This window comes from Hemitrygon akajei, chromosome 13 (genome assembly GCF_048418815.1).
Source record: "Hemitrygon akajei chromosome 13, sHemAka1.3, whole genome shotgun sequence".
NCBI lineage: Eukaryota > Metazoa > Chordata > Chondrichthyes > Myliobatiformes > Dasyatidae > Hemitrygon > Hemitrygon akajei.
The window spans coordinates 27,116,704-27,138,171 of record NC_133136.1 but is presented as its reverse complement, the minus strand read 5'-3'; the positions used below and the strand labels follow the sequence as shown (position 1 = coordinate 27,138,171).

At 41.8% G+C, this 21,468-nt stretch overlaps 1 protein-coding gene across 8 annotated transcripts in view; it reads right to left on the bottom strand.

Moving 5' to 3' along the window:
• Positions 1-21,468, bottom strand: part of LOC140737722 (long-chain-fatty-acid--CoA ligase ACSBG2-like) — an 83,251-nt gene that overhangs the window by 19,485 nt on the left and 42,298 nt on the right. For 7 of the 8 annotated variants that reach the window (XM_073064295.1, XM_073064291.1, XM_073064288.1 and 4 more), the window contains exons 5-11: positions 14,246-14,366; positions 8,780-8,860; positions 8,460-8,609; positions 6,490-6,660; positions 5,234-5,415; positions 4,001-4,234; positions 2,364-2,581 (exon numbers count right to left, since the gene is read on the bottom strand). In XM_073064295.1, the coding sequence (XP_072920396.1) occupies positions 2,364-2,581; positions 4,001-4,234; positions 5,234-5,415; positions 6,490-6,660; positions 8,460-8,609; positions 8,780-8,860; positions 14,246-14,366 (1,157 nt within the window). The remainder of the gene's footprint in view (positions 1-2,363; positions 2,582-4,000; positions 4,235-5,233; positions 5,416-6,489; positions 6,661-8,459; positions 8,610-8,779; positions 8,861-14,245; positions 14,367-21,468) is intronic. The other variant, XM_073064296.1, reaches the window with a different exon arrangement.

The following is a 21,468-nucleotide window of genomic DNA, read 5'->3' as shown; positions in this document are numbered from 1 at the left end:
GAGACCGAGTGCGACGTTGGACAGTGAATATGTTGAGTGGGTTAAAAATACAACAGGCTAAAATGAATGACTAGGAATATGATGGTTATTCTCTTCCTCCAGAGGCACTGATTGGGGCAATAGAAAACTTTGTTGGAAAGTTCAGGAGTGTATTTGAAGAACAAAATATTAACATTCCTTTTATATTCCAATAATTACTTTTGTTTAGCTGCTGATAATAAAGTTCAGAAGGAGATTCTTATATTAATGACTGAAAGAGAAAATTATTTAATGTGCTGGGTTACCTTTTTAGGTATTACTTGTAACTCAGTTGAAAGGCTTGAGCACAAAAATTTAGCCTGGCACCATTTATTTATTTATACCCACTCCATGTACAATAACAACTTTTAAAAGATGGATGGACAGGTACATTGATAGGAAAGGTTTAGAAGGTTATGGGACAAACACTGGCTAATGCAAACTAGCTTGGATGGTGTGGTGAACTACATATACCTGTCTGGACACACCTCCACCCCCCCCACCCCCCTGCTGACTGCTCCTGTGACTCCTCCCACAGACCCCTGTATAAAGGTGATTGAGGTCTGAGCCCGGCCTCTCTGTCTCCAGGATGTAGTATGGTGGTCAATCACTGCTTGTTCCTTCTTCCAGTCAATAAAAGCCGATACCTCGCCTTTACGTCTCAGAGTGAGTTATTGATGGTGCATCAGATGGATACCTTGGTCAGATTGGGCCAGTTAGGCCAAAGGGCCTATGTCCAAGCTTTATGATTCTATACCGAATAAAATATAAAATGTGGATAATCATGAGAGTGTTTACTTTGATGGAAAGTTATAGAAATGCTGAGTGTATACACAAGAGATGCTGGAAATGTAGAGTAACACACACAAAATGCTGAAAGAACTCAGCAGGTCAGGCAGCATTTAAGGAAAGGAATAGAGAGTCAACGATTTGGGCTGAAACTCTTCATCAGGAATGGAAACGGAAGGTGAAGAAGCCAGAGCAAAAATGTGGGGAGCAGGTGGGTGGAGAAGAGGTACAGGCTGGAAGGTGACAGGTGAATCCAAGTGAGAGGGAAGGTAAGTGGGTTGTGGAGGGGGAATGAAGTGAGAAGGCTAACCTCCAGTAATTTCTTCCTCCCCACTCTCATTTTCCATTCCCCATTCTGGCTCTTCTCTTACGCCTTCTCACCTTTCTTACAGCCACCTCTGGTGCCCCTCCTTCTTCCCTTTGAGGGATCAAAAGTGGAAAGGGTGATCAATTTCAAGTTGCTGGGTGTCAACATCTGCGAGGATCTATCCTGCGCCCAACGTATTGATGCAGTTACAAAGGAGGCATGACAGTGATTATGTTTCATTAGGAATTTGAAGAGAATAGATACGTCGCCAAAGACACTCGCAAATTTCCGCAGGTCTACTGGGGACAGCATTCTAATTGGTTGCATCACTGTCTAATATGGAGGGGCCTCTGCGCAGGATTGGAAAAAGTGACAGAAAGTTGTAAACTTCGCCTTATCCATCATGGACACCTTCAAAAGGCAATGGCTCAAAAAGGTGGCATCCATCATTGCTACCATCAAGGAGGTGGTGTAGGAGCCTGAGGACACAGATTTATCATTTTCTGGAACATCTGCCCTTCCACCATCAGATTTCTGAATAGACAATAAACCCATGAACACTACCTCAGTATTTTTCCCTTCTCTTTTTGCATTACTTATTTAATGTAATGATTTTAATATATTGAAATTTATAGATGTTATTATGTATTGCAATGTGCTGCTGCCATAAAACACAACATTTCATAACATTCTGTATGTCAGTGATATTAAAAATAATTCTGAAATATTTTTCAGAGTAACCCAAGTTATGTTGTTATACATAAATCATTGAAAGTTAACTAGCAGTTACAGCAACTTGGGAAAACACCCACCCCCACCCCCAACTTCTTATTCTGGCTTCTTCATCCTCCCTGGTAGTTTGGCTTTCTCTGTACAGTAAGAGGCACCAAGCAGTCCAGGAATATTTTCAGTTTAATATCAACATCATTATCAAGTTAGCTAAATCCAGCTAGCATGGTTCAGGAATCAAACTGAGATGAACTCAGCTGGATTGGGAGCTACGTGGCACCAATGAGTGACAACTTTCCAGTGACCACATCTGTGAAGTGCCCTTGGGTACTTCAGGAAGGAAGATCACTTGGCTATTCTCAAACTATTAAAGTGGCTGTTAACATACCCTGTCATCTCAGAAATGGTGAATGGACATTGAGAAAAAATAAGTGATCAATGTCCAGATGTGAAACTTATCAAGCAGCACTAGATTTTACAGGAGAGTGATGGAGAAATTATTTTAGAATGCTTATGTTACCTTTTATTCTGCCTGTAATATACAGGAATCCATCTTCATCAATTTTTCCTAAATCTCCAGAATGCAACCAGCCCTCTTCATCCAGAGCTTCTTTGCTTTGCTTCTCCAGATTCAGGTATCCCATGAAGACATTTCTTCCCCAGAAACACACTTCTCCAACACCTCCTTCATCTGGATTTACAAGTTTAGTCTTGCAGCCATCCATCTCCTTTCCACAGCTGGTGAGAGATAGTTAAAAAGTTTGCATTTGAGACGATTAAGCACTTAGAATCTAAGGATAAAGCTAGTGCACCTGGTAATGATGCTGATTAGCAACAGGATCTTTAAATAATAAGCAAAAGGCAAAATGACACAGGTGCTAGGAAACCTGAAATAAAACCAAAAATGTTGGAAATAATCAGGCCAGGCAGTAAAGGTGAAATATTATTTTCCCTTCTCTCTTAAAACGAGGACAGATTCAAAAGGCATTGCCTCAAATAGGCAGCACCCCTCACCATCTGGGTCATGTCCTCTCCTCATTACTTAACATTAGGAAAGAACTACAGGAGCCTGAAGACCATGACTACTACTCATTTTGCTCTCTTTTTGTACTGCTTTTTTTCTATTTAATATAATAACTTATTTCATATAACTTAATATTTTCATGTATTGCACTGTACTACTGTCACAAAACAACACATTTCACAACATACGTCACTGATAATAAACCTGACACTGATTCTTATCTTAAATCTTGACTACAATTTAATATTGAGTTAAGTTACTAGAAAGGGGAACAAAATACTTAAAATGGAAACTTCACCTTATTTATAAAGTACTTGGAAATATACTTTTGAAGAGAAGATTATTTCTGATGGAAATGGCTATATGCCCGCCATATTCTCATCAAAGCCCTCGCATGTTTGCTTCAAACTCCACCCTATTAAATGTGTTTAGTTTTACCATTTTCAAAATAAAGCCTAATTTCATTTCCACAACCTCAAGATGAACTAGCATTACAGAGACATACGAGACCAGAGATGCTGGAAATCTGAAGCAACACACGAAGGTGCTGGAGGAACTCAAAGGGTCAGGCCTGTCGAGTGAAACAGACCGCCAACATTTCAGGTCGAGACCCTTCATCCGGTGAAGGCTGCTGGCATATTGGTCCTTCAGTCAGGGCACAGAATATAAAAGCTGAGAATTCTTTTGCAATTTTACAGAGCACTGTTTATACCAGATTTGGAATATCTACACAGTTCAATACTCCACACTGTAGGAAGGATGTGTACTGGAGAGAATGAATGTTGACTAGATTGGAGGACCAAAGCTTTGAGGAGAGGCTACTTTTCCCTAGACCAAAGAAGGCTGAAGGGATGACCTGATGGGGTATATAATGAGATATTGATAGATAGTCAGAATCTTTCCCCCCATATTAGGTATATCACAAATAAAAGGTAATAAGGTTTAAGCTGAGAGGAAGGAGAATAGAAGGATACAATCCTATTACAAGAAGGGATTAATATAGATGGGCAAAAAGATAGGCATAGACATGGCCTGTTTCTGTACTGTACAATGACAGGGTTCTTAAACAGTGTTCCTTCTGAAAGATTGCAACTCCAGTAAGCTTAACCACATATTTATCACTATACAGAGACCTGGTCACTCGAAACGATCCTGCAAAAGAGACTGTGTGTGGACCACTACTCTCACTCATTCCATACAGTTCATAAACTGTGATCCGAAGACTCAAGAAGAACTTCAGTGTATCTTGAGTGATGGGTGCAGCTGCAGTAAGGCACCGGCTACAATGGTCCAGGCCCAGGGCATTCTGAACTTTCTGGAACACCAGCTTATTTGCCAGCGTATATCCCCAAGGCACTGAATCAATTCTGTAACATAAACAGAGGTGCAAATAATCATTCTAATTTCATTCCACAGCATATTTTCACCAAGAAATATCAGCTTAAGCATAGGCTTTTAAATTCCGTTCATTATTTTGGTAGCAAGGGAGGGAAAATGTGTAGTTCACAATGAAGTGGAGACTGAGTAGTGACCTTATAGAGATATCTAAGGTTAATGCTCACTGTCTTTTCCCCAGGCCAGGGTAGTATAGAACTAGAGGACATGGCTTTAAGAGAAGAGAGCAAAGATTTAAAAGGGATCCAAAGGGCATTTTTTTAAAAACTACACAGAGGGTCATGGTGATGTGGGATGAGCTACCAGAGAAAGCTGTAGAGGCAGATACAGTGAATAAAACACATCGTCAGGTACATATGGTAGATAGAAAAAGATTAATAGAGATATGGGCTAGAGACAGGGAAATGGGACTAAGTTGGTTAGACATCTAGGTTAGCACAAACAAGCTGAACCTAAGGACCCATTTCCATGCTGTATGACTCTACGATTTTGAAGATCTCCCATCCAAGCTGAAAAGTGCAGTGTTTCTCTGTTCTATTATAAAAACACAGTGGAACCACTCTCCAACTTTTAGTAATGACAACGATTGTCCTGCATTTGCAAAAAAATGACAAACATGTCAATTGAACCATGATACACATGACATTTTAACAGAGTAAGGACAAACACTTGGCTTTTGTTTGTGCATAGTAGGGGAATTAATGGTTATGAGGAAAAGGCAGGTAGGTGGAGATGAGTCCATGGCCAGTTTAGCCAAGATCTTATTAAATGGCAGTGCAGGCTCAACAGGCCAAATGGCCTGTTCCTGCTACTATTTCTTATGTTCTTATGAGAGACTTTAAGAGAGGAGACAGCAATGTAAGCAATGATGACATCAACTAATGGCTGGGCTGGAGCATTCTCTATCCTGCACTGTGCTCGTGACTTACTGTTGTACCAACATTAAATAATTACCTTGCAGGTTAACATACCCATTCATAAGATTATAACTTGCTTGTAGGCCTTTATCCTTTGCCCAGCCAACTATTTTTCTTCTCAGAGCTGATGATTTAGCAACAATTTCTTTTAATCTTTCTTCCATTTTCTCCCAGACACGTGGTACTCCTAAAAAGGCAGTGGGGCGTACCTCTTTTAAAGTTTCAACTAAAGAACTCTTTAAAAATAAAAACAAAGAACATCAGTAATTTTCAGTTCTACATTCAGAGATCTCGTACATAATACTATAAACTTCACCAGTTTACCAAAGCTTCCTCTAGTAACCAATATTATGCCAAAGGGTCTGATCCTATGTTATACTACTTTATGTTCCAACCCAGCAGGTCACTGAGCATATATCTGAGGGAAGGACCCAACCAAGGACTAAAAGGCTGCAAAAGTCCAAAGAGAAGTGGTAGCATGGGAAGGCAAAGAGGGAAGAAGAGCCATGATAATCTCGCTTCCTATTACTGACTGCTACCCAGTGACTCAACTGGAGGGCACCTATTGATGAAGGGAACCTCGTGCTTGATACGAACCACATTTCCAGCATCAACACAGCATGCCACAACTCACTAATCCTAACCACAGATCTGTATAATGGGGGAGGAAACCCACACAGACATGGGGAGAATGTACCAGGTCCTTACAGACAGCCACAGGAATTGAATCAGAATCTTACAGCTGGTGCTGTAAAGCCTTGTGTTAACTGCTATGCTACCTTGTTCAACTTTGGTCCCAGACTGAGAAGTAAAGCCTATCACAGTGGAATGCTTTAGGGAAGCCCAGAAATGATTCCTTTTGTGGTTCTGCTTTCTGATTCTCAGGATGGAAATGGTACCTGAAAGGAAACTGATGATACCTTTTTGCCCTCAGACTGAAATAGTCTAAAACAATCCTCACTGTGTTACTGAGGGGGGGGGGGGGGGGGAATTAGATTATGGATAATGCTCAAGACAATTCCTCTTTCACATATTAATGAAAATTCTTTTTCTGTCTTGAACAGCCTTCCAGAGGCAGAGAATGCAAAAAAATTGTGAGAAAAACTGAGTGATGAAATTTCTCCTCGGTAAAGGTAAAAGGGTCTTTATAACACAGAAAAAAAATACAATAATTTGATAATGACTACTGTAAACAAAAAATATTCCAGTTGGACAGTAATTAAAAAGGAAATCCTAACAAAATATCAATTGCTACATAAATTTGAACAAATAGATTATTTTAAGAGGAAGTCTGACTACAAAGCCCCTACCTTCAATGCGTCTGGCTGTGCAAAGTAGGTTGTGGCTCCAAACCTCAGTGGAATCCATATATCCATCATCTGTGCTGCAATGTGACTCAATGGAAGAAAACTGACAACCCTTTCTGGAATTTCAGAAGAAAGTCCCACTGTCTTTCCTGCTGCATAGGCAGTCCAGGTTAACTGGAAACAGGAAAGTGCACCCAAAGAATTATTCTGCTTGAAAACAGTCACTTTTTTTTTTAAAGTACATTTCAAATTATTGAGAATTACAATGTGTTTCACCCACTATCCACCACTCCTAGAATACACCACATCCCCAAGTACCTGTTCTACTTACTTCCCAAATGAAGCCAAAAGTATTTTTTGTTTGTTCCCTGTCAAAGTAAAAGATGCTTGATCATCTTGCCACTATTCAGCATGGCATCTTTCCCTTCTTCATTCACGGTTGCAGTTAAGGTGTATGAGCCTTACCGTGGAAAGAGCCACCTCCCAAGGTTACACTTAAAGGACATATCGGCAGTCCAATCACACAGTCCCAAACTGAAATGTGTCAGCTCAGTCAGGATAACCAATGGATCTACTTGGAGCCTTGTGGGAAAGCCATGGCTGAAGACAGTGGTTTCAAACGACAGCAAGAGGTCTTGGGAAGGGGGTGAGGAAGAGGAGGGACTGAGAAGTGGAAAACGGAGGAAGGGGAAGAGAGGAATAATGGAGAAATAGGGAAAAAAGCTCAGAAGAAGCACAAGAATATCAGAATCATACTAACTTCACTCCTATCCAAATCAATTGTGCTACTATATAAATGATAAACACAAAATGTTGAAGGTGTCAGAAATCCAGAGCAACACACACAAAATGCTGAAGAAACTCAGCAGGTCAGGCTTGATGAAGGGTCGCAGCCCAAAACATTGACTGTTTATTCCCATCCACGGGCCTAAAGTATAAATGAGTTTGCAGCCCATGTCAATCCATTAAAAGTTTGCATCCGTAGCCAACAACGCCTAATAAATTGTAGAGTCAGCATCAACAATAAACTAATAGTGATTTGAAGACCAAGTGGAAAAACATACATGTATCATACTCAGAGAAAGGCACATTTCACATTTTTGGAACAGGGCAATTTCATGAGAGTGATTAAACATTTCTAAGAACTAGGTTGCTATGGTGTGGTGAACTAGATATACCTGTCTGACTGCTCCTGTGGCTCCTCCCACAGACCCCTGTATAAAGGCGACTGTGGGCTGCTGCTCTCCCTCATTTTCCCTAGGATGTAGTGTTGTTTATTCTTCCAGTCAATAAAAGCCGATATCTCGCTTCCTAAGTCTCAGCGTGAGTTATTGATGGTGCATCATATGGAAACCATAAAAAACTCTCATTCATGTCCATGGCTTGGTGCTTTATGAACTATATGGGTCCTTTTATCTCTGTCTACAGTCTTTGTGAGTGGCTGAATTCAATAACAACAGGTAAAACAGTCCTCTGTTTTTATACATGATTCAACATGTGATTGAAAAGCAGCTCATTAAAAGAACAAAAAGGCCAGTCCACACTCCATTACAATTTGGATACCACTCACATTCTAATCTATTGCCCTGGGAAGAAATATCCAATGTCAATTTTAAGATTAATTTGTTTAAACTTCCGAGCAGTGAATTATAATTTGGATATGTTAATCTTTTTTTTCAGCATCACCATTTCTCATGGCAGTAACATTTTTAATATATATTCTACTTTTTTTTTTAAAGTCTTTGTCATACAAGTTTCCAACAAACTGAGTATTGATTAGCTACTTTATGGTTGGTCTCTTAACATGAATACAAATAACTACTCACATTGGCATATTCCAAAAGTTCAACAGAATAACAAAAAACTATTTAATGTCAGAAGACACTAATTATTTAAATAAAGAGGTATTTTTGCATCATACAATGAATTCCCTCAACTATTGCAAGTGCAAATTAAGGCTGATCAAAACTCACGTTGTCATGGCTAAGCATTGCTCCTTTGGGTGCCCCTGTAGTTCCAGACGTGTAGATTAAGGCGCAACATTGATTAGCCTTCTGAGAGTTAATAACTTCAGCCAGTTCCATGTCACTGACACTGCTTCCAAGTTCCATGAATTGTTTCCACTTCAAAAAGGTTAAAGAAAATTGTTATGCCTTTTCATCGATACAGCCAAATAATAAGTTAATGTTAAACAAAATCTAAATTATATTAAATGCAGACTAACTGAGTTAACTGTTCAAAATGTATATCTAATACAATAAACTATCAGAATCAATAATGCAAGAACTCTTACAGTATAAAGGCCAGGATACTGTTCTTCCACCTCATGCTTGTACTGAATAATTGCCTTGAGGTGAGGCAACTCATTTCTAATCTAAAAATCAGGAAATATCAAATATTAATATTCATTGTTTCATTATTCATTATGTAAATCAAATGCATTCACCTTATCAAGCTGACCATAATTAAAATAAATATCGATTTAGTTATGTGCTTCCTAGAAACAATAGCAAAATCATCATTTGATATTTTAGCATTAAGGAAACAGGAACGGGAAAGAGATGGTTTGTTCTCAGATTCAGTATGGGAGGAGAGAGGAGAAACACAGTCATACTAGCATTAGTGTTCACACATTCAAGTGGCCACTTTATTAGGTACACCTGCTCATTAATGCTAATATCTAATCAACCAATAGTAGCAGCAACTCAATGCATAAAAAAAGGCAGGCATAGCAAAGCGGTTCAGACTGCACATCAGAATGGGGAAGAAATGTGATCTAAGTGACTGACCATGGAATGATTGTTGGTGCCAGGCAGGGTGGTTTGAATATCTCAGAAACTGCTGATCTGGGATTTTCATGCACAACAGTCTCTAGTTGTTTACAGAGAATGGTGCGTAAAAAAAAAACATCCAATGAGTTGCAGTTTTATGGGTGAAAACACCTTGTTAATGAGAGAGGTCAGAGGAAAATTGACTTGTTCAAGGTGACAGTGACTTAAATAACAGCTGAGTACAGAAGATTATCTCTGAATGCACAAGTGGATAGGTTACAGCAGCAGAAGACCAGGAGTATACACTCAGTGGCCACTTTATTAGCTGTTGAAAGTACCTAATAAAGTGGCTACTCAGTGTATATTTCAATAGGATTGCAAAGAGAGGTGGGAGATCAATGGGATTGCAAAACTCAGTCAGTTGTAGACAGAGGGGACCAACTCCTCAGAAGGCAAGGCTGAAAGGTCATTCCCTGATCCACAGCAATTTGAAGACCAGGAGGAAATGTTCTGTATTCACAGAACATAAATACACAAGGCCAGAGAAGAAACATAAATTGAAGCAAAGGTCTCTGAAGCCAAAGTATCAGAAATAAAAACAGAAATTGCCAAAAGTACTTGACAGTTCAGTCAGCAACACTGGAGAAAGGCATAAACCAGTATTTCCAGACTAATAAGCCTTTATCAGTGCTAGAAATCATGTTTTATGTTGCAGAGAGGGAGTAGGTTGGAAACAGAGTAGTCAACGATAGGCTACAGACTGAAACGGCTAGGTAAAAATAACAACCAGAGACAGAGGAGAAAAACAATAAGTTCAAAGTAAATTTATTGTCAAAATACACATATGTCACTATATACAACCCTAAGATATATTTTTCTTCTAACATTCACAGTAAATACAAGAAACATGGTAGAATCAGTGAAGAACTGCACCCAACAGGGCAGACAACCAATGTGCAAAAAAAACTGTGCAAATGCAAAAAGAAACAAAATTAATAATAGTAATAATCAATAAGCAATAAATATCAAGAACATGCGACAAAGAGTCCTTGGAAGCGAGTCCAGATCAGTGATGGGACAAGTGAACTGAAGTTATCCCCTTTGGTTCAAGAGCCTAACTGTTTCTGCACCTGGTGGTGCTTGTCCTGAGCTTTTTGTATCTTCTTCCTGATGGCAACTGTGAGAAGAGAGCATTGGATGCTGCTTTCCTGCGACAGTACTCCATACAGATGTGCTAATGCTGGGGAGGGCTTTAGCCCTGATGGACTGTGCCTTATCCACTACTTTTTGTAGGCTTTTCCCATACAACGACATTGATCCTAAGGAGATGTGCCTCTCTCCTGTAGTTTCAGGGCGACATGCCATGAGAAAAGAATGTGCGATGAAGATGGGAGAATGACTCAGGTGGTCCTGAAGTTATAGGTTCTTTCAGATTACTCAGAGGAGAGATGAAGATGTAGGATCTCATTAAAGAAATGATGGTAGGTGATCTATTGAATAGAGGAATCCCTGCCCCCATCCTTCTAAATTCCAGCAAGTACAGATGAGAGGTGTGCAAGATGATAAGAGGCATAGATTGAGTGGAATGCCAGAGATGTTTTTTCACCAGGGCAGACGAATGAGGGAGCATAACTTTACGGTGTTGGGAAGAAAGTGATATCAGAGGCAGTTTTCACACACACACACACACACACACACACACACACACACACACACACACACACACACACACACACACACACACACACACACACACACACACACACACACACACACACACACACACACACACACACACACACACACACACACACACACACACACACACACACACACACACACACACACACACACACACACACACACACACACACACACACACACACACACACACACACACACACACTTAATTTGCCACTTTCTTGCCCATTCTCCAAATCTGTCTTTGTCCTTCTGCAGCCTACCTGTTTTCTTAACACTACCTGCCCCTCCACCAGTTTTTGTGCCAACTTTGCAGATGATAACAAAGCCATCTAAATCATTGATATACAGCATAAAAAGAAGCGGTCCCAACAGTGACCCCTGTGAAACAGCTCTACTCACTGGCAGCCAACCAGAAAAGTATTATTTTATTCCCACTCGCTGCCTCCTACCAATCAGCCAATGCGCTAACCATCTTAGTAACTTCCCTGTAATACCGCAGGCTCTTAACTTGGTAAGCAGCCTCATGTGTGGCACCTTGTCAAAGGCCTTCTGAAAGTCCAAATAGACAACATCCACTGCATCCCCTTTATCTATCCCTACTTATAATCTCCTCAAAGAACTCCAAAAGGTTCATCAGGCAAGATTTCCCCTTAAGGAAACCATGCTAACTTTGTCCTGTGTCACCAAATACTCCATAACCTCATCCTTAATAACTGACTCCAACATCTTCCTAACCACTGAGGTCAAGCTAACTGGTTTATAATTTCCTTTCTGCTGCCTTCCTCCTTCCGTAAAGAGTGGGATGACATTTGCAATCTTCCAGTCCTCTGGCACCATGCCAGAGTCCAATGATTCTCGAAACATCATTACCAATTCCTCCACAATCTCTACTACTACCTCTTTCAGAACCCCAGAGTGCAGTTCATCTGGTCCAAGTGACTTAACATGCCCTTAGATCTTCCAGCTTTTTAAGAAATTTCTCCCTTGTAATAGTAACTGCACTCACTTCTCTTCCCTCACACCCTTCAACATCTAACACACTTCTTGTGTATTGCACAGTGAAGACTAATGCAAAATACTCGGTTAGTTTATCTGTCATCTCCTTGTCCCCCATTATTATTTCTCCAGTCTTTGTTGTATGCTCTCTCATTTGCTTTTACATTAGCTTTGATTTCCCTTGTCAGCCACAGAAGTACTTTTTTGCCATTTGAGTATTTCTTTGTTTTTGGAATACATCTATCCTGTATCTTCCTCATTTCTCCCAGAAACTCACGCCATCGCTGCTCTGCTGTCATCCCTGCCAGCAGCTTGTTCCAATTTACTTTTGTCAACTCATCTCTCATACCACTGCAACTTCCTTCATTACACTGAAATACTGCTACATCAGACTACTTTCTCCCTATCAAATTTCAAGTTGAACTCAATCATAAATAGTCACTGCCTCCTAAGGTTTCTTTTACCTCAAGGTCCCTAATCGCCTCCAGTTCATTACATAACATGCAATCGAGTAGGCTAGTAGGCTCAATGACAAACTACTCTTAAAAAGCCATCTCATAGGCATTTAACAGACTCACTCTCTTGAGATCCAATACCAACCTGATTTTCCCAATCAACCTGCAGGTTAATATCTCCCATGACTACCATAACATTGCCCTTTTGACATGCCTTATCTATTTCCCATTGTAATCTGTGGTCCACATCCCAGCCACTGTTGGGAGGCCTGAATATAACTACCATCAAGTTCCTTTTACCCTTGCAGTTTCTTAACTCAACCCACAAGGATTCAACATCTTCCGATCCTATGTCACATCTTTCCACTGATTTGATGCCTTTCTTTACCAGTAGAGCCACGCCTCCCCCTCCATCTACCTTCCTATCCTTCCGATACAATATGTAACCTTGGACATTCAGCTCCCAACTGCAACCTTCCTTCAGCCATGATATGTTAGGGACATTTAAGGGACTCTTAGATAGACACATGGATGACAAGAAAAATAGAGGGTTAGAATATGTGGGAAGGAAGGGTTAGATTGATCTCAGAGTACCTTAAAGGGTCGGTACAACATTATGGTACAAAGGGCTGTTCTAAGTTCTATGATTAATGGAATGGGAGGTGAAAGCAATGCAGGACATAGCTTTGTCAGCTAGGACAAAGAGAAAACCACCATTAAACAAAATAGATGATATTTCAAAGGGCATTGGGATGGACAGTCTTGTCATCAGAACAATTATAAAAGAGACACCCAGAGAAATACAATGTTATCCCTACAGGAAGCAAGATGAGAGCAAGTGTATCACGATAACTGTGGGCTTGCAATAATCATCTGAAAGCATGTGAAAGGGTAAACAATGTGGAAACTGGTAGCAAGATTAATGGAATTTGAGTTCTGTACATGTGTAGGTACAGAACTCAATTGAGTCATCAATATTACAGAGAAATTTCTTGAAGGTGCCTGATTGCAGTGGTTGCAAGTTCTTGAATAGCAATGGCATCCAAGGTTAGGGGGGGGGGGGGGGAGGCAGGAGAATGGATTTGAGATGGAAAAATTATGACTGAATGGCAGGCTAGGCTCGATGGGCCCAATGGCCCAATTTTACTCCGATATTTTATGTTTTTATGGAATGGGACCATAACAGTATCTCTGTCACATATCCCATGAAGAATGCAGCAGAGTCAGTCCCTAAAACTACACTAATGACTTGGAGAAAATGAGTGGTTGACAAATTTGTTCAATATAAAACTGAGTTCGGTCAGGTGAAGATAGGTGGTGAAGGAAATGAATTGGTTGAGCCTCTGTTCACCTTGAGATGGCATGATGCTTTCAAGGGATTGGAGGATGGACTCCTGCAGTAAACCACTTCTTACAGCTTCCAATTTCAAGAGCAATCCTCTGCCTTTATCACCAAGGCAACCTCAGATCCAACTGCCATATTGCCCTGGGTTACATGGGCTCTTACCTTTTGGATGAATCTCGTATCTTGAGTCATGCTATGCCGTCATCAGACTTCAATAGTTGCAGGCAGTGACATTCAGATGCAATTAAGGGTGGACAAAACTTGCACAATGACGATTTTTTCACAACTATGAATACCAAGTTTTTAAATGGACAGTAACCTCGATGCAAGTGCCATGATCAAAGAGGTCTGTGCCCTAACGTTCAAGGTTCTACAGCCTACATTCCTCTATAATATAGTCTATATATTGCTTTACAGTTTTTAAAAATCTTAGAAGTCATACACAATTGATAAAAATGACTGAGAACTAGAATTTTAAGCAGTCTCACCTCCATGATTTTCTGCAGTTGTTTAGAATTCTCCACGAACACAACTTCGGTATTGCTGTCCTGGATCACGTACATGCATGCTTCTGGAGAATTTGTTGTATAAATCCCAACAGCCAGGCCACTACATTTGAGAGAAAACTTGCTCATAAATACACAGACCTTCACTCAATATTGAATATGTGCCACCACAGAGTCAGAAAAAAGCAAATTTGCACCATATAGAAAGCACAGTCATCAACGGATGACCTACAAGAGGTACTCCTTCATCCATCACAGCATATTAAAACAGAATCTCCTTACAGCTTAAAACAGTGAAGAGCTTAGTTGCAAGACCAGAAAGATTCAATTTTGTTCTCCATTCTGTGCAGATTTCATGGATATGCAAAATCAACACGCTTGTTTTAGAGTACAGAATTTAGTCAGGGTTCCTGCTCCAAACATCCAATAAAGACAACATTAAACTTGACAGTTGAGCTTCCCCAATTCCTAGTTGGAAGTAAAGACCAGATAGGAATCAATGTTCTCAAGAGAAAACAATGATCTCAAGAGAAAGTGAAGAAAGAATAGTAATCATTGGCAACAAAGCTAACTTCAACACAATTTTCAATATATAAAAAAACAATTTTCAATAGAGGAAATACAGGAGGGGAAAGGGTGCATATTCACATGCAGTGTTAAAGAGCATTGCAAGACTAGATGCAAAACCAGACACTCAATAAGCCCTCTTCTTTGGCATTCAAAGCTCAAAGTAAATATATTATAAAAGTATATCGTAAAAGTATAAAGTATAAAAGATATACAACAGTATATCATATACAATACTGAGACTCATTTTCTTGCAGGCATACTCAATAAATCCAAAATAGAATAATAGCCGTAATAGAATCAATGAAGGACCACACCAACTTGGGTGTTCAACCAATGTACAAAAGACAATATGCTGTGCAAATAGAAAAAGAAAGAAATAATAATGATAAATAAATGAGCAATAAATATTGAGAACATGAGATGAAGAATCCTTGAAAGTGAGTCCATTGGTTGTGGGAACATTTCAGTGATGAGACAAGTGGAACTGGGTGAAGTTATCTCCTTTGGCTCAAGAGCCTGATGTTGAGGAACAACTGTTCCTGAACCTGGTGGTGTGACTCCTGAGGCTCCTGTACCTTCTTCCCAATGGCAGCAGGGAGAAGAGATCTTGACATGGGTGCTGGGGGTCCCTAATGATGGATGCAGCTTTCCTGCAACAATGCTCCATGCAGGTGTGCTCAGTGGTGGAGAGGGCTTTAATAGATTGTCAAACTTCTATAGGTGTGTGGTGGATAAAGTTTTAGATATCGTGCTGAATCTTCACGAAATCCTAAGGAAGTAGAGGTGCTGCCATGTTTTCTATGTATTTGCACTTAAATGCTGGGCCCAGGGAAAATCCTCTGGAATGTTAACACCAAGGAATTTAACGTTGCTGACCCTTTCCACCTCTGATCCTCCAATGAAGAATGGCTCATGGACCCGTGGTTTTCTCTTCCTGAAGTCAATAATCAGCTCCTTGGTCCTACCTCCTACCCCTAACCCTAGTTCCACAAAACTGACTCTCTAGATAGGCCCATTGTTTCTGCTACTTCTGCCATCCCACTGAACTCCTGTCCACATACCTCGACTCCATATTATATCCCTTAGCTCAGTCCCTTCCCATCTACAGCCACGACACTTCTCATGCTCTCAATCTCCTCAACAGCTTTCAATTCCCTGGCCCTGATCACCTCATTTACACCATGGATGCCCAGTTTCTATACACTTCTAACCTCTGTCAAGACACCTCAAAGTTCTCTACTTCTTTCTCAACAACAGACCTGAACAGTTTCCCTCCACCACCACCCTCCACTTGGCAAAAAGGTCCTCAATCTCAATAATTTCTCCTTCAGCTCCTCCCACTTTCTCCAAACTCAAGGGGTAGCTATGAGCCCCAGCAATGCCTGCCTTTTTGATGGCTCCATGGAACAGTCTATGTTCCTAGCCTTCCCTGGTGATGCTCCCCAACTCTTTCTGTGCTACATTGGCAAATGCGTTGGTGCTGCTTCATGCACCCATGCTGAGCTAGTTATAAAAATGCAATTCCCTTTTCTCAGTTCCTTTGTCTCCACTTCATCTGTTCCCAGGACGAAGCTTCCCAGAATGGAACTATACTCTCTGAAGTTCAGAAGAATGCGAGGGGATCTTACAGAAACATACAAAATTTTCAAAGGGATAGAAAAGATAGAAGTAGGAAAGTTGTTTCCATTGGTAGATGAGACTAGAACTAGGGGCCATTGCCTCAAGATTCAGGGCTGAAGATTTAGGACAGAGATGAGGAGAAACTGTTTTTCCCAGAGAGTGGTGAATCTGTGGAATTCTCTGCCCAGGAAGCAGTTGAGGTTTCTTCACTAAGTATATTTAAGAAACAGTTAGATAGGTTTTTACATCGTAAGGGAATTAAGGGTTATGGGGAAAAGGCAGGTAGGTGGAGCTGAGTTTACAGACAGATCAGCCATAATCTTATTGAATGGCGGAGCAGGAATTGATATGAAAGATGAGGGGAGTAACGAATTAAAAGTATTATATATGAATGCACCAAGTATAAGGAATAAAGTAGATGAGCTTGAGGCTCAGTTGGAAATTGGCAAGTACGATGTTCTGGGAATAACAGAGACATGGCTTCAAGCGGACAGGGCCTGGGAAATGAATATTCAAGGATATACGTATTATCAAAAGGACAGACTGATGGGCAGAGGGGGTGGGGTGGCTTTGTTGGTGAGGAATGATATTCAGTCCCTTGCGAGGGGGGACATAGAATCAGGGGATGTAGAGTTAGTATGGATAGAACTGAGAAATTCTAAGGGTAGAAAGCTCCTAATGGGAGTTATCTACAGGCCCCCAAACAGTAGTCTGGATGTAGGGTGTAAGTTGAATGAAGAGTTAAAATTGGCATGTCGCAAAGGTAATGATACAGTTGTCATGGGGGATTTCAACATGCAGGTAGACTGGGAGAATCAGAATGGTACTGGACCCCAAGAAAGGGAGTTGTGGAGTGCCTCCGAGATGGATTCTTAGAACAGCTTGTGCTGGAGCCTACCAGGGAGAAGGCAATTCTAGATTTAGTGTTGTGCAATGAACCGGATTTGATCAGGGACCTCGAGGTAAAGGAGCCATTAGGAGGTAGTGACCATAATATGATATGTTTTAACCTACAATTTGAGAAGGAGAAGGGAAAATTGGATGTGTCAGTATTACAGTTGACCAAAGGGAACTATGGAGCTATGAGGGAGGAGCTGGCCAAAGTTCAATGGAACAATACCCTAGCAGGGAAGACAGTGGAACAACAATGGCAGGTACTTCTGGGAATAATGCAGAAGGTGCAGGATCGGTTCGTTCCAAAGAGGAAGAAAGATCCTAAGGGGAGTAAGGGGCAGCCGTGGCTGACGAGGGAAGTAAAGGACAGTATAAAAATAAAAGAGAAGTATAACATAGCAAAGATGAGTGGGAAGCCAGAGGACTGGGAAGCTTTTAAAGAGCAACAGAAGTTAACAAAAAAGGCAATACGTGGAGAAAAAATGAGGTACGAAGGTAATCCAGCCAAGAATATAAAGGAGGATAGTAAAAGCTTCTTTACGTATGTGAAAAGCAAAAAAATAGTTAAGACCAAAACTGGGCCATTGAAGACAGAAACAGGTGAATTTATTATGGGGAACAAGGAAATGGCAGATGAGTTGAACAGGTACTTTGGATCTGTCTTCACTAGGGAAGACACAAACAATCTCCCAGATGTAATAGTGGCCAAAGGAACTAGGGTAATGGATGAACTGAAGGAAATTTATATTAGGCAAGAAATAGTATTGGATAGACTGTTGAGTCTGAAGGCTGATAAGTCCCTGGGACCTGATGATCTGCATCCCAGGGTACTTAAGGAGGTGGCTCTAGAAATCGTGGACACATTGGTAATCATTTTCCAATGTTCTGTATATTTAGGATCAGTTCCTGCAGATTGGAGGGTGGCTAATGTTGTCCCACTTTTCAAGAAAGGAGGGAGAGAGAAAACAGGGAATTATAGATCGGTTAGCCTGATGTCAGTAGTGGGAAAGATGCTGAAGTCAATTATAGAAGAGGAAATTATGACACATTTGGATAACAGTAGAAGGATCAGTCCAAGTCAGCATGTATCTACGAAGGGAAAATCATGCTTGACTAATCTTCTGGAGTTTTTTTGAGGATGTAACTATGAAAATGGACAAGGGAGAGCCAGTGGATATAGTGTACCTGGACTTCCAGAAAGCTTTTGATAAAGTCCCACATAGGAGATTAGTGGGCAAAATTAGGGCACATGGTATTGGGGGGGCAGAGTACTGACATGGATTGAAAATTGGCTGGATGACAGGAAACAAAGAGTAGCGATTAACGGGTCCCTTTCGGAATGGCAGGCTGTGACCAGTGGAGTCCCGCAAAGTTCGGTGCTGGGACCGCAGCTGTTTACAACATACATTAATGATTTAGATGAAGGGATTAAAAGTAACATTAGCAAATTTGCCGATGACACAAAGCTGGGTGGCAGTGTGAAATGTCAGGAGGATGTTATGAGAATGCAGTGTGACTTGGACAGGCTAGGTGAGTGGGCAAATGTATGGCAGATGCAGTTTAATGTGGATAAATGTGAGGTTAGCCACTTTGGTGGCAAGAACAGGAAGAAAGATTACTATCTAAATGGAGTCAAGTTAGGAAAAGGGGAAGTACAACAAGATCTAGGTGTTCTTGTACATCAGTCAATGAAAGCAAGCATGCAGGTACAGCAGGCAGTGAAGAAAGCTAATGGCATGCTGGCCTTTATAACAAGAGGAATTGAGTATAGGAGTAAAGAGGTCCTTCTGCAGCTGTGCAGGGCCCTGGTGAGACCCCACCCGGGGTATTGTGTGCAGTTTTGGTCTCCAAATTTGAGGAAGGACATTCTTGCTATTGAGGGAGTACAGCGTAGGTTCACAAAGTTAATTCCCGGAATGGCGGGACTGTCATATGTTGAAAGATTGGAGCGACTGGGCTTATATACACTGGAATTTAGAAGGATGAGAGGGGATCTGATTGAAACATATAAGATTATTAAGGGATTGGACACGCTGGAGGCAGGAAGCATGTTCCCGCTGATGGGTGAGTCAAGAACTAGAGGCCACAATTTAAGAATAAGGGGTAGGCTGTTTAGAACTGAGATGCGGGAAAAACTTTTTCACCCAGAGAGTGGTGGATATGTGGAATGCTCTGCCCCAGAAGGCAGTGGAGGCCAAGTCTCTGGATGCTTTCAAGAGAGAGTTAGATAGAGCTCTTATAGACAGCGGGGTCAAGGGATATGGGGAGAGGGCAGGAACGGGGTACTGATTGTGTATGATCAGCCATGATCACAGTGAATGGCCATGCTGGCTAGAAGGGCCGAATGGCCTACATCTGCACCTACTGTCTATTGTTCGATGGGCTGGATGGCCTACTCCTGCTCCTATCTCTAATGTTCTTATGTCCTTTCCATTCCAATGACATTAGAGATATCCTCCTTTTTCAAACAACTTGGTTTCCCCTCCTCCATCATTGATGGTGCCCTTACCCACATCTCCTACATTTTCCAGACATGCACCTTCACACCATCTTTACTTCTGTCTTCTCAGGGTTAGAGTTCCACTTGTCCTCATCTACCACACCATGAGCCATCGCATCCGGCACATCATTCACCACATCTCTGCGATCTTCAACAGCACCCTACCACCAAACACGTCCTTACTCCTTCCCCCGCTCTGCTTTCCTCATGATCATTCCCTCCACAATCCTCTTGTCCATTCATCCCTCCCCACTGAATTTCCCTCCTGGCACTTAACCCTGCAAGCAGGATAAATGCTACACTTGACCAGTAACTTCCATTCAGGGCCCCAAACTATCCATCTAGGTGAGGGAACACTTCGCCTGCAAATCTCTTGGGTTATCTACTGTATCCAGTGTTCCTGATGCAGTTTTCTTTACATTGGTGAGACCCAACATAGACTGGGGGATCACCTTGTCGAGCATCTTTGCTCTATCCACAAAAAGCAGACTTTCCCGGTGGTCAACCACTTTAATACCAATCAGTCCATGGCTTCCTGTACTGACACGATGAAGCCACTCTCAGGTTGGAGGAGCAACACCTCATATTCAATCTGTGAGCTGCAACTTTCGGTATGTTTTCACCCTCTTCTTCAATTGCCAACTCTGCCCCTCCCCACCTCTTCTCTTCTCCTAACACACCTGTCACCTCCTCCTTCCCCTTCTCCCATGGCCCACTCTCCTCTCCTATCAGATTCCTTCTTCTCCAGCCCTTCATCTTTCCCCACCTATCACCTCCTTGCTTCTTACTTCATCCCTCACCTATCACCTTCTAGCCTGTCATCCTTCTCCTCCTCCCACCATCTTATTCGACTCCTTCCCCCTTCCTTTTCAGTCCTGATGAAGGGTCGGTGCAAAATATCAACTTGTGGCGGCCCACACACACAGGACTCGAACTGCCAACGGGAGCCGCAGGCAGACACGCGATAGCTCGTTTGGAACTTCCCGCTCGGGGCAGACCTTCCGGGGACAGTCTGACATCACGTCCGCCCCGTGGGTCGCAGGGGCCCATGGGAGGGGAGATTTAAGTGCGCAATTTTGAATCAGTAAAGGCATTCTGAGTTCAGCTCTCTCTGCCTCCGTTGTTTCTTAGTAGCGCGTTGCACGTGACTACACTGGTGACCCCGACGTTCCAGACGGCATCTCAAGCCAGCGACTCAGCGACCAGCCATGAGTTTGAGCAACTCACACAGCGCGGTCTCTCTGAAGCTCCTGACTTTCTGGGCCACTCAGCCCCACGTTTGGTTCGAGCAGGATGAGGCCCAGTTCAATATCAGAGACATTACAGCCAACGCCACACAGTACTACTATGTTGTCAGCACGCTTGACCAGGAGACAGCAGGCCGGATCATCGACTTCCTATGCCAGCCACCAACGGAGGACAGGTACGCTAAGCTTAAGGCGCTCCTGATTTGTACCTTTGGACTCTCCCGCCACAAGTGGGCCGCACGGCTCTTACACATGGACGGCCTGGGTGACTGCACGCCATCCGAGCTCATAAATGACATGCTGGCGCTAATGCATGGCCAAAAGCGGTACCTTTTATTTGAACAGTTGTTCCTCGAGCAAATGCCAGAGGACAT